The sequence below is a fragment of the Ranitomeya variabilis genome, chromosome 6, assembly GCF_051348905.1.
Source record: "Ranitomeya variabilis isolate aRanVar5 chromosome 6, aRanVar5.hap1, whole genome shotgun sequence".
Classification (NCBI taxonomy): Eukaryota; Metazoa; Chordata; class Amphibia; order Anura; family Dendrobatidae; genus Ranitomeya; species Ranitomeya variabilis.
The window spans coordinates 42,690,803-42,704,848 of NC_135237.1; the positions used below are offsets into that span (position 1 = coordinate 42,690,803).

The following is a 14,046-nucleotide window of genomic DNA, read 5'->3' on the forward strand; positions in this document are numbered from 1 at the left end:
CTCTCCTTCAGGCCCTGGGATCCATATTCATGTAAAAAATAAAGAATAAAAATAAAAAATATGGATATACTCACCCCTCCGACGGAGCCTGGACCTTAGCGGTGTAACCGGCAGCCTCCGTTCCTAAGAATGCAGAGTGAAGGACCTTTGATGATGTCGCGGCTTGTGATTGGTCGCGTGACCGCTCATGTGACCGCTCACGCGACCAATCAAAAGCCGCGACGTCATCACAAGTCCTACACTCACTGCATTCTTAGGAACGGAGGCAGACGCTTGCACCGGTGAGAGCCAGGGCCCGTCCGAGGGTGAGTATATCCATATTTTTTATTTTTATTCTTTATTTTTTACATGAATATGGATCCCAGGGCCTGAAGGAGAGTCTCCTCTCCTCCAGACCTTGGGAACCATACGCACCGCACACGCCTGGGAACTTATAGGAACTTCCGATTCTGATTTCCGATATCACAAAAATATCGGAACTTGGTATCGGAATTCCGATACAGCGAATATCAGCCGATACCCGATATTTGTAGTATCGGAATGCTCAACACTACTCATCATGGGAACTTAGCTTATGGTAAATATTCAAACGCTTTTTAAAGTTTTCAAGAAAGTGAAGGTTTAGCAGCCCAAACTTTTGTATTATTATTTCTTGGGCTGCCAAAAAAGCGAACAACTTTTCTTATCTGAAACAAACTGTAATTATTTTTTTTTTATGTTTTTTGTAGCGGTAATAAGTACAGAAAGTTTATCAAAAATATATATTTTTAAATGTACAGTTTTTTAAATTATAAAAAGTTTAATATTAGTGTTCGCTTTTTATTCTTTCATGTCTTTTGTGCCCAATAGAGGCAGTTACATTGGCACTTTTTCTTTTCACGAGATACTATTCATTGAGTGCTATATAGGTCGGACATTTTCTCGGGGGTCTCTGACTGTCTATGACCCCCTGACATCCAACCTGATCTTTCTGAATCGCAGTAGCATTAATTCCACACTGTGAATTCAAAACGATCAGATCATTATAAAGCTATGTGTTGTGAATTCTGTTTTTGGGCTCCCTCTGGTGGTTACTGGTGGTACTGGCTGACTTTTGTCTTGCACCTGTTCCCATCAGGAATCTGGGAGTTTCCTATTTAGTCTGGCTTCTCAGTCATTCTAGTGCCGGCAATCAATGTTACCAGAGCACCTCTGTTGCTTGCTACCTGCTCCAAGTCTGCAATTCAGCTAAGTTGGATCTTTGGCATTTTTTGTGTTTGTTTGTCCAGCATGCATTTATATTTCTCTTGCTGCTGGAAGCTCTAGTGATCTGAAATTACTACTCCGGTGTCATGAGTTGATAACGGAGTCAAGGTAGTTTCAGGATGGCTCCTTAGGGTTTTGAGGTGACCGCGAAGTCCTCTTTTGTATTTTCTGCTATCTAGTCAGAGGGCCTCTCTTTGCTGAATCTATATTCATACTGCGTACGTGTTTTCCTCTTACCTAACCGTTATTATATGTGGGGGGCTACTATCACTTTTGGGGTTTCCCTGGAGGCAAGCCAGGTCTGTGTATTCCTCTACTAGGGGGTAACTAGATCTCCGGCTGGTGCGAGGTGTCTAGGGATAATCGTAGGCACACCCCCTGGCTACTATTAGTTGCGTGTTAGGTTCAGCGTCGCGGTCATCTGAGATTCCATCATTCCTAGAGCTAGTCCGTTTTTGCCTGAGTCCCTGCCATTGGGAACCATGACAGTATTGCCGGCCGCAAATGTATTAAAGGTATTGGCTGAAGAAAGAGAGAAAAGAAGAAGTTTCTGACATTTTTTTTTTTTTTTTACTCAGAAGTTCTGTCTAGCCATAATTGCAGTCTGCTGCTTTTTTCTCTCCTCTTAACCCCTGAATGGCTCAGATCTCAGCTGTTGAGAAATGGATATCCAGAGTTTAGCTACAGGCCTGAGTGCTCTTGCTTCTAAGGTTCAAAATATCCAAGACTATGTTATACATGCTCCTATGTCAGAACCCAAGATTCCTATACCTGAGTTCTTTTCTGGAGATAGATCTCGTTTTTTGAATTTTAAGCACAATTGTAAATTGTATCTTTCTCTGAGATCTCGCTCCGCTGGAGACTCTGCTCAGCAGGTTAAAATTGTGATTTCCTTGTTGCGGGGTGACCCCCAGAATTGGGCATTTGCATTGGCACCAGGGGAACCTGCGCTGCTCAATGTGGATGCGTTTTTTCTGGCACTGGGGTTGCTCTATGAGGAACCTAATTTGGAGATTCAGGCTGAAAAGGCCTTGATAGCCCTCTCTCAAGGGCATGATGAAGCTGAAATATATTGTCAAAAATTTCGAAAATGGTCTGTGCTTACTCAGTGGAATGAGTGCACCCTGGCGGCGAATTTCAGAGAAGGTCTCTCTGACGCCGTTAAAGATGTCATGGTGGGGTTTCCTACGCCCACAGGTCTGAATGAATCCATGACTATGGCTATTCAGATTGATCGGCGTTTACGGGAGCGCAAACCTGTGCACCATTTGGCGGTGTCTTCTTAGCAGACACCGGAGATTATGCAATGTGATAGAATTCTGTCCAGAAGTGAACGGCAGAATTATAGGCGTAAAAATGGGTTGTGCTTCTACTGTGGTGATTCTGCTCATGTTATATCAGCATGCTCTAAACGCACAAAAAAGGGTGAAAAGTCTTTTGCAATTGGCACTTTACAGTCTAAGTTTATTTTGTCTGTAACTTTGATCTGTTCATTATCATCTATTACTGTGGATGCCTATGTGGATTCTGGCGCTTCCTTGAGTCTTATGGATTTGTCCTTTGCCAGACGCTGTGGGTTTAGCCTAGAGCCTTTGGAAGTTCCTATCCCTCTGAAGGGTATCGACTCCACACCATTGGCTAGGAATAAACCACAATACTGGACACAAGTGACTATGTGTATGACTCCTGACCATCGGGAGGTGATTCGCTTCCTTGTGTTGCATAACTTGCATGATGTCTTAGTGCTTGGATTGCCATGGTTGCAAACTCATAATCCAGTCCTTGACTGGAAAACAATGTCTGTGTTAAGCTGGGGATGTCAGGGGGCTCATGGGGAAGTACCTTTGGTTTCCATTGCTTCATCTACTCCCTCTGAAATTCCGGCATTTTTGTCTGACTATTGTGATGTTTTTGAGGAGCCCAAACTTAGTTCTCTCCCCCCTCACAGGGATTGTGATTGTGCTATAGACTTGATTCCGGGCAGCAAGTTTCCCAAGGGTCGTTTGTTTAATCTGTCTGTGCCTGAGCATGCTGCTATGCGGGAGTATATTAAGGAGTCCTTGGAAAAGGGACATATCCGTCCATCCTCATCCCCTTTAGGAGCAGGTTTTTTTTTCGTGGGTAAAAAAGATGGCTCCCTGAGACCCTGTATTGATTATCGCCTGTTGAATAAGATTACAGTCAAATACCAGTATCCTTTGCCACTATTGACTGATTTATTTGCTCGTATTAAAGGGGCAAAGTGGTTCTCTAAGATTGATCTTCGGGGTGCGTATAATTTGGTGCGGATTAAGCAGGGAGATGAGTGGAAAACTGCATTTAATACGCCCGAGGGCCATTTTGAGTACTTGGTAATGCCTTTTGGTCTTTCTAATGCTCCTTCAGTCTTTCAGTCCTTTATGCACGATATTTTCCGTAAATACCTGGATAAATTTATGATTGTGTATTTGGATGATATTTTGATTTTTTTGGATGACTGGGAGTCGCATGTTCAACAGGTTAGGAAGGTTTTTCAGGTTTTGCGGGCCAATTCTTTGTTTGTAAAGGGTTCAAAGTGTATTTTTGGGGTTCAGAAGATCTCCTTTTTGGGGTATATTTTTCCCCTTCTTCTGTTGAGATGGATCCTGTCAAGGTTCGGGCTATTTGTGATTGGACGCAGCCTACTTCCCTAAAGAGTCTTCAGAAGTTCTTGGGCTTTGCTAATTTCTATCGTCGATTTATAACTGGGTTTTCAAGTGTTGCTAAACCTCTGACTGATTTGACTAAGAAGGGTGCTGATGTTGCCAATTGGTCCTCTGCGGCTGTGGAGGCCTTTCGGGAGCTTAAGCGCCGCTTTTCTTCCGCCCCTGTGTTGCGCCAGCCTGATGTTTCGCTCCCTTTTCAGGTCGAGGTTGATGCTTCCGAGATTGGAGCGGGGGCGGTTTTGTCGCAGAGAAGTCCCGATTGCTCAGTGATGAGACCATGTGCATTCTTCTCTAGAAAGTTTTCGGCTGCCGAGCGAAATTATGATGTCGGTAATCGGGAGCTCTTGGCTATGAAGTGGGCATTTGAGGAATGGCGTCATTGACTTGAGGGTGCTAGACATCAGGTGGTGGTCTTGACTGATCACAAAAATCTGATTTACCTTGAGTCTGCCAGGCGTCTGAATCCTAGACAGGCGCGCTGGTCGTTGTTTTTCTCCCGGTTTAATTTTGTGGTTTCATACTTGCCGGGTTCAAAAAATGTGAAGGCAGATGCCCTTTCTAGGAGTTTTGAGCCTGACTCCTCTGGTGATTCTGAGCCTACGGGTATCCTTAAGGATGGGGTGATTTTGTCTGCTGTCTTCCCAGACTTGCGACGTGCTTTGCAGGAGTTTCAGACTGATAGGCCTGATCGTTGTCCGCCTGGGAGACTGTTTGTTCCAGATGAATGGACCAGTAGAGTCATCTCGGAGGTTCATTTTTCTGTGTTGGCAGGTCACCCTGGAATTTTTGGTACCAGAGATTTGGTGGCCAGGTCCTTCTGGTGGCCTTCCCTGTCTCGGGATGTGCGTGCCTTTGTACAGTCTTGTGATGTTTGTGCTCGGGCCAAGCCTTGCTGTTCTCGGGCTAGTGGATTGTTGTTGTCCTTGCCTATTCCGAAGAGGCCGTGGACGCACATCTCTATGGACTTTATCTCGGACCTCCCGGTTTCTCAGAAAATGTCCGTCATTTGGGTGGTGTGTGACCGTTTTTCTAAGATGGTTCATTTGGTACCCTTGCCCAAATTGCCTTCTTCATCTGAGTTGGTTCCTTTATTTTTTCAGAATGTGGTTCGTTTACATGGTATCCCGGAAAACATTGTTTCTGACAGGGGGTCTCAATTTGTGTCTAGGTTCTGGCGAGCGTTCTGTGCCAGGATGGGCATTGATTTGTCTTTTTCGTCTGCATTCCATCCTCAGACTAATGGCCAGATGGAGCGAACTAATCAGACCTTGGAGACTTATTTGAGGTGTTTTGTGTCTGCTGATCAGGATGATTGGGTCGCCTTTTTGCCGTTGGCAGAGTTTGCCCTCAATAATCGGGCCAGTTCTGCCACTCTGGTTTCTCCTTTCTTTTGCAATTCAGGGTTTCACCCTCGTTTTTCATCTGGCCAGGTGGAATCTTCGGATTGCCCTGGAGTGGACACGGTGGTGGATAGACTGCACCGGATTTGGAGTCATGTGGTGGACAATTTGAAGTTGTCTCAGGAGAAGACTCAGCAGTTTGCTAATCGTCATCGTCGTGTGGGTCATCATCTCCGCGTGGGGGACTTGGTGTGGTTATCTTCTCGTTTTGTCCCTATGAAGGTCTCTTCTCCTAAGTTTAAACCTCGGTTCATAGGTCCTTATAAGATTTTGGAGATTCTTAATCCTGTATCTTTTCGTTTGGACCTACCAGCATCTTTCACCATTCATAATGTCTTCCATCGGTCGTTGTTGCGGAGGTACGAGGTACCGGTTGTTCCTTCTGTTGAGCCTCCTGCTCCTGTGCTGGTGGAGGGTGAATTGGAGTATGTTGTGGAGAAGATTTTGGACTCTCGCGTTTCCAGACGGAGACTTCAATATTTGGTTAGATGGAAGGGATACGGTCAGGAGGATAATTCTTGGGTGACTGCCTCCGATGTTCATGCCTCTGATTTGGTTCGCGCCTTTCATAGGGCGCATCCAGATCGCCCTGGTGGTTCTTATGAGGGTTCGGTGCCCCCTCCTTAAGGGGGGGGTACTGTTGTGAATTCTGTTTTTGGGCTCCCTCTGGTGGTTACTGGTGGTACTGGCTGACTTTTGTCTTGCACCTGTTCCCATCAGGAAACTGGGAGTTTCCTATTTAGTCTGGCTTCTCAGTCATTCTAGTGCCGGCAATCAATGTTACCAGAGCACCTCTGTTGCTTGCTACCTGCTCCAAGTCTGCAATTCAGCTAAGTTGGATCTTTGGCATTTTTTGTGTTTGTTTGTCCAGCATGCATTTATATTTCTCTTGCTGCTGGAAGCTCTAGTGATCTGAAATTACTACTCCGGTGTCATGAGTTGATAACGGAGTCAAGGTAGTTTCAGGATGGCTCCTTAGGGTTTTGAGGTGACCGCGAAGTCCTCTTTTGTATTTTCTGCTATCTAGTCAGAGGGCCTCTCTTTGCTGAATCTATATTCATACTGCGTACGTGTTTTCCTCTTACCTAACCGTTATTATATGTGGGGGGCTACTATCACTTTTGGGGTTTCCCTGGAGGCAAGCCAGGTCTGTGTATTCCTCTACTAGGGGGTAACTAGATCTCCGGCTGGTGCGAGGTGTCTAGGGATAATCGTAGGCACACCCCCTGGCTACTATTAGTTGCGTGTTAGGTTCAGCGTCGCGGTCATCTGAGATTCCATCATTCCTAGAGCTAGTCCGTTTTTGCCTGAGTCCCTGCCATTGGGAACCATGACAGCTATGTCCACATACAGTTTTTTTGGCAAAAAATCCTCAGCAAAAAAAAACAGCTTCAAAAGTTCTTGGAAATGTCTTCCTATTTTTTTTTTTTGCATGAGAAATTCATTTTGCTGCTCATTTGAGCAGTTTTTTGTTTTGAAAACTCCCAGTGGGAAAAAAATTGCCGTCAGTTCATGTCACTTCTTTACAGCAGATCCTGAAGGAAACCTCTCCAAAGTATGTAATGTCTAATGAAAAGACTGCAAAGAATGCTTTAAAGGGAACCTGTCACCTGAATTTGGCGGGACCGGTTTTGGGTCATATGGGCGGGGTTTTCGGGTGTTTGATTCACCCTTTCCTTACCCGCTGGCTGCATGCTGGCCGCAATATTGGATTGAAGTTCATTCTCTGTCCTCCGGAGTACACGCCTGCGCAAGGCAACAATTAGGGGCAATTCATAAAAACTTTTTCACTAGATTTCTGTCGAAAAAAAGCTTTGAAAAGTCACAGGATTTTTTCGTCCAATTTGACGGTGCCCAGAAAATGCGCCTTTCTAGCGTTTTCCTCGTCATTCTTGATTCATCCGTGAACAAAGTAGACAGAACTGCGGTTTAAAGGGGCTTGATGGCCCCAACTTGTCAAATTGATGACAAGCAGCGGCGTTTGCTACTCCACAAATCTTACTCCACCCAAGGCTGGAGTAAAATTTGTGGCTTGGTTTGAGTCTCTTAATGAATCCGGAGCATCTGCTCCAAAACGCTCTTTCATCAAACTCGGCAAGAAAATCGCCAAGAAGGATGAATTGGCCCCCATTATGTCTTGAAGTGGTTTCCACTTGAAAAACCTGTGGTTTTTCGAATGTTTAAAAAAAACTCAATATGAACATAGCCCAACGGTAAAGTGTCTGTAGGGCCATACCATTACTTTATAGATGTTTGAATATGGAAAATACGTCCGTCTTCCAGAAACAGCGCCACCCATGTTGAATTGCTTGTATCAGGAATTGCAGTTCAACCCTAAATTAATAGATCACAAAAAAAAGCAGCCATGTTTTCATAAAAAATTGATTGTTTTGTTATATTACATTCTGCTCATTATATTCTGAATCAGCCTGTCTGTTTTCTGCAAATTCCCACTTAAAATATCTTCTGTATTACAAATATTGGATAAGAACGTCGGCGATATAGCGACGACGCGTTATCTCAGAGCTTTTAAAATTCCATTGTAAAGATGAATCTTATCCAGAGCTCTTCGGTGGTGATGTAATAAAGCTGCCATAAATATACATTGAGTTGTAGCCCAGATGATATAGTCATATTGAGGAATATTGAGAATATTTTCTACAGAGCAGATATTGCAGGCGGCGAGTTAGCGATTCCAGGGAGCAATCACAGGGAGGAAAGAAACATTTCCCCGTTATTGTTTTCACTTGGGTGGATTTAACAGCACATAGCATTACATGTCGGTTTTCTGCAAAATTGCCAGCAATAAGGAACATGCAAAATGCAAATACAAAGCCAGTCAGAGCAGATATTATTTTATAGACCAGAGCTGGAATTTATACTATAGATTTCAGGGTAATTGTAGCTGTCGGCTAGAATACGTGCAAACTGCGTTGTCTACCTGATAGAAAGATATTATTAACAGAAGAGAAAAATCAGCTGAACACATTGTAACCACCTGATATCAGGAATAATCATAGTGTACAGCAGGTAGAGAAATAGAAAAGACGGAACAGGACTCCACAGCTCCCAAATAACATTATTTAATGTTTCTCTGCTAAACGGAAAAATACATAAAGAATCAATATAGAATAAACCTTGATAAATGATTGATTGATAAGTATTAGGTGGATATATGGATATTATATAGGTGGCTTGAGTGACTGACTTATACATTAGATAGTGATAGATACAGTATATATATATATAGATAGATAATATGAGATAGATAGCTAGATAGATAGATAATAGATAGATAGATAGATAGATAGATAGATAGATAGATAGTAGGTAGATAGATAGGTAGATAGATAATAGTAATAGATAGATAATAGATAGATCCATAGATAGATAGATAGATAGATAGATAGATGATAGATAGATAGATGATAGATAGATAGATAGATAGATAGTTTGATAGATAGATGATAGATAATAGATAGATAGATAGATAGATAGATAGATAGATAGACAGATAATAGTAATAGATAGATAATAGATAGATAGATAGATAGATAGATGATAGATAGATAGATAGATAGATAGATAGTTTGATAGATAGATGATAGATAATAGATAGATAGATAGATAGATAGATAGATAGATAATATATAGATAGATAGATAGATAGATAGTTTGATAGATAGATGATAGATAATAGATAGATAGATAGATAGATAATATATAGATAGATAGATAGATAGATAGATAGATAGATAGATAATAGATAGATAGATAGATAATAGATAGATAGATAGATAATAGATAGATATATAGATAGATAGATAGATAGATAGATAGATAGATAATAGATAGATAGCTGATAGATAGATAGATGATTGATAGATAGATAATAGATAGATAGATAGATGATAGATAGATAGATAGATAGATAGTTTGATAGATAGATGATAGATAATAGATAGATGATAGATAGTTTGATTGATAGATAGATAATAGATAGATAGATAGATAGATAGATAGATAGATAGATAGATAGATGATAGATAGATAGATAGATAGATGATTGATAGATAGATAATAGATAGATAGATAGATAGATAATAGATAGATAGATAGATAGATAATAGATAGATATGTAAACATGAGTCACTGTAAACAATTCAATAGATATAAGATAGAAAGCTCTACACCTGTGTGACATGATGAATGAGGTATAACACTGTTCCCTATGTCTTCCCTTAGCTTGTCTCCAGTATAACAGCTGCGGTGCCTGTGTCAGATCCCAAATTGGTTTCAACTGCAGCTGGTGCAATAGTCTCCAAAGGTACAGTGAACATGGCTTTTCTCTATGTAATTATTTCTCCACTTATGAGATGAAGGGATTGGATATTTGCGGCAATGGCTTCTAACACCCTGGACTTTCTGCATTACTGCTGGCATTGCTGGCATTACTGCTATGTGTGTTGGTGATGCTTTGCTTACAGTGGAATTTCGCCTTTTTGTGACTGGAGAAAAGACTTCATTTATCTTTATCTAAACCTGAGCTGTCTCACGCTCTGATATCTAGGAAAGGACCTGAAGCCTCTTCTCTGAGGCGTATACTTGGATGTAGAATGATTGCATTAGGCAAATAAACATTCTGTATGGTCAGGCAAAAAGCCGTTTTTTTGTTTTTTTTTAGTTTTTAGGTTTATATGTCCAGTTGCAATCAAAATGATAAAAACTCTTATTGTAACATAGAAACAAGAACAATGTAAATAACTCAACATAACTAATATAACAAGTGGTTTCTCCAAATACATCACAAGAGCCAGTGTTACGGACCACCGCAGTCTCGGAATTATTCATCCCTTCCTGACAAGCATGTGTAGTACTTACAGTATCTGAACACCTCTGGCTGTTGTGACCTGCTACAAACATGATGCATAGTCAGACAACTCTTCTGGTAGCGTTCCTGAGTAGAGATGAGCGAAACCTGAACTTAAAAGTTCGGGGTTCATACTGGATGGGGAGAATCCGTTTCCAGCTCAAAAGTTCAGGTCCCCATTCTTTTCTGGTTCAAGTTTGGGTACCGTTTGGAATAAAGTTCGGCTCGATCATTCCTATTCCGGAGGAATCTTAACCTAATCCTCATGGACAATTTCCTCCAGTTCACTAATATAGTTGGGTTGTCAAGCAAGTGATCTAAAAGTTAAGAGAAGAGATCATTTCCTCGTAGGATCCAGAGTAGAATGTCAAAGACTTGTAAATCGTTATAGGAAATGCTCGGTATGGTCATCCCTACCAAATGACGGCAGGGCCAGGTATTAGATTTTTTGGATGGGTGTACTTACTTTTTTCACCTGACTGCATAGACATATATACCAGTTATTCATCAAAGTAATAATGTATTTCTGACCATTTTTCAATACTAAACTAGAGGCCGATGGATGAGTAAATTCCAATAATTACACAAGGAAATTTGATTTACTAAAAGGTTTCTTCTAACGTAATTTCAGATTGTGTCGGTCAAAAACTCGATGTAAAGAACGTCTTTACCGTAAAGTTCTGTGTGTATTATATTGACATATTAAGGCTTATGTGAGAGCTGCTGCGGTAATCCTTGTGGATATTCTGCTTAGAGATGTAATGTGGAAATATGCAGCAAAACACTGTTAGGCTGAATTGTGTAGTGGATGGATGTGACTGATTCAGGCTGGTAGTTTCACGTTTCCACTGGGTTCATAATAAAATGTCATTATTTATTGCTTTTTAGGGATGAGCTATATTATATAAAGTATTTAATTAACTATTATTCATACCACTCATACATACATGCATTTGAACATGCATATAAAAATATATGCATATGTATATATACAATCATACATACATCATAGATAAATATATACATATATATTCATTCACACAATCATACATTCATTCATATGGCTGAATTATCAAATACATTCATCCATACACATAGGCAAATACGTGTGCATACACATATATATAGTTATACTGTCCATATATATTTATATGCATTCATCCATACATACAGTATGTACTGTGCATACATGCACATTAGTGATGAGCAAATTTCCTCGGATAAGGTGTTATCTGAGCATGTTCGAGTCCCCGCGGCTGCAAGTCTTGTAGTTTTCAAAAAGCTGGAAATAATGAATTGGAGAAAATATCTGCTTTACAAAAACCATGCCCACAAGGGCGAACAGAGAAAAATAGAAACTTCACAATAGGCACAACATATATATGGAGCAAAACAAAAAAAAACTGCTGTAAAGCAGGAAAGACTAAACAAAAAATATCACAAATGCAATAACAAAATGTGGACCTCAGAGACGGATTCATCAAATAGTTTTCTCCAGAATTGTAGAGTAAAAGTGTTTGAAATTTCAGCAAAATGTTTTTCTCAAACTCGTAGTTGCACAAAAAAATGGTAAATGTTGGCGTTTCAGCTGTCATTTTGAACAGTGGGTAGAGTTTAGCCAGGAGGGTATATGGCAGAGTATATCCAATAAATTCATCACAAGAGCGGCAAAAATGATGGCAGAAAACACAAAATGATGTTATCTGACTATCTTGGGCGTGATCGGATATCACTGAGACTTTCTGCATCTTTTTACTGTCTGAGCTTTTTTTTTATTTAATTTATTTATTTTTCTACATTTCACTTTATGGCTTCTTTGCTGCTAATGGAGTATTCACCCTTCGCTTCCCATGCCGGGGCTGTCACCGTTCCATCATGGAGTCATTTTTAAGTACATTTTGTATTGCGTTGTGAAATAGAGTATTATTGACTTTCCGGTGGGTGTTGGTGTCTCACATACGTGTCTAGGGCGCTGTTCTCACAGACAGACACAGAAGGTTCTTCTTCAGGTTCTGCGAACATAGCGTAGGAATATTGAAGAATCCTCAAGGAATGCGAAATGTTTTAACTTTTCATAGATGTAAAGATGGTTTAAACCTGAAACTAAAGAGAGATATGTAGCTGCAATGTAAGAGGATTTTAGAATTAAGTAGAGATCCCAGATAAGTGATGGAACTTGTTATGACCCAAAGTTTAAGCTCGGGATTCCAAAGTCAGTGATAATCTCAGCTAACATAAGGACCATAATTGTTATTCTTTGTAGTAGTAACTAGATATGAGCGAGTGTGATCGCTACTTGAGTTTTCCGAGCATGCTCGGGTGGTCTCTGAGTATCTTGGGCGTGCTCGTAGATTATGTTTGAGTCCCCGCAGCTGCATGATCTGCGGCTCCTAGACAGCCTGAATACATGTGAGGATTCCCTAACAAACAGGCAATCCCCACATGTATTCAGGTTGTCTAACAGCTGCAAATCATGCAGCTGCGGGGACTCAAACATAATCTACGAGCACGCCCAAGATACTCGGAGAACACCCAAGCATGCTCGGAAACACTCGAGTAACGAGCACACTCGCTCATCGCTACTAGTAACCAAACAGCATATCATTAAAACAATCCATCATCATGGACCTTGTGCAAAGTCTACCCACCGTCCATGTTGCTGATTGGATACAATGATAATCTGTAGACCCCCTCTGGGCGCCTGTCATACATCGCCTCCCTAGAATGTTTACGTACAGATGTGTCCACTCTTTCTTGGCTTTGGAGTGAGAGTTCTGGTGTAGCACACTGAGTAGAATGCCCTTTGTCACACTCCAGAGTCATGAAGAAGCGCGCACATCTTCATGAATCAGGAGTGCGTGGCTTTAGCAAGCTCCCCTAAAAGACCAACATGAACAACCGGTGTTGACGAATCGGGCTCGACAGGTGGAGAAATCCCATTGGGGCAGGTGTGCAGCTGCATAGGAGCCTAAGAGGTAAGGGGGCCACTTCTACCTCCAAAACAGGTGGATTTGTGTATTATGATGAGTTATTGGACTGCAAAGGGCCCAGAGGACTATGTCTGCTCCTGCGGCCCAATGTGACCACCCAGTGGTTGTGTTCTGTACTGCAGTCTTGTCAAAGCTGTCAGTAGCGTACTTCATTATCGTCTTAATTTTGTATTGTGAAAAAAAGAGAAATTGCAGAAAGGAAAGAGTGGATACATCTCAGTGACACTGTCTAGCTTGTGATTTCTATTTCCGAACACAAAACACTTGCTGTATGTCTCGTACCGGACTGCTAAATCTAGAGTGGAAGTGTTGACCGTCTTGGTAAATATAGTTCCCAGAGCATCCTGACCACGTGTAATACACAAATACTGCTCGGACATCACAGAGCACAGAGGAGCTTTTTACAAACTCTGTCTATTGACTCTGCGTGGGAATAGATAACACCTTCATGTTCATTTCAAAACATTTCTAAAACCAAATTATAACTAAAACGGGCCATATTTATATTGACTTTTGAGGTGTAATTGCCCAGAAGGATGGAATTATACATGTAAAGTAGCTGGCACGGGAAACTATAGGTCATACATATAAAGGAGACTAGATCTAACCTCATAAAGGTCTAAGCTAGAAGGACAGTAGCAGATATCAAGCTTGGAAAGACGCGGATACAATAAAATAAAAATATACACAGCTGTAAATTAACATTGTAGTTACAATTAGGGACATTAAGGTATTAGAGAGTTATTGCTCAAGAGAACCCTTTTCAGGGAATCAGTCACTTAGTCTTCTGTGTACATTAGGCTACTTTCACACTAGCGTTGTTGGCTGTACGTTGCAATGTGTCGATGTGGAGAAAA

At 41.2% G+C, this 14,046-nt stretch overlaps 1 protein-coding gene across 1 annotated transcript in view; it reads left to right on the forward strand.

Moving 5' to 3' along the window:
* PLXDC2 (plexin domain containing 2) overlaps positions 1–14,046 on the forward strand; it is a 542,926-nt gene that overhangs the window by 436,820 nt on the left and 92,060 nt on the right. Inside the window, exon 9 of the mRNA XM_077268328.1 lies at positions 9,575–9,656. Coding sequence (XP_077124443.1) covers positions 9,575–9,656 — 82 coding nt within the window. The remainder of the gene's footprint in view (positions 1–9,574; positions 9,657–14,046) is intronic.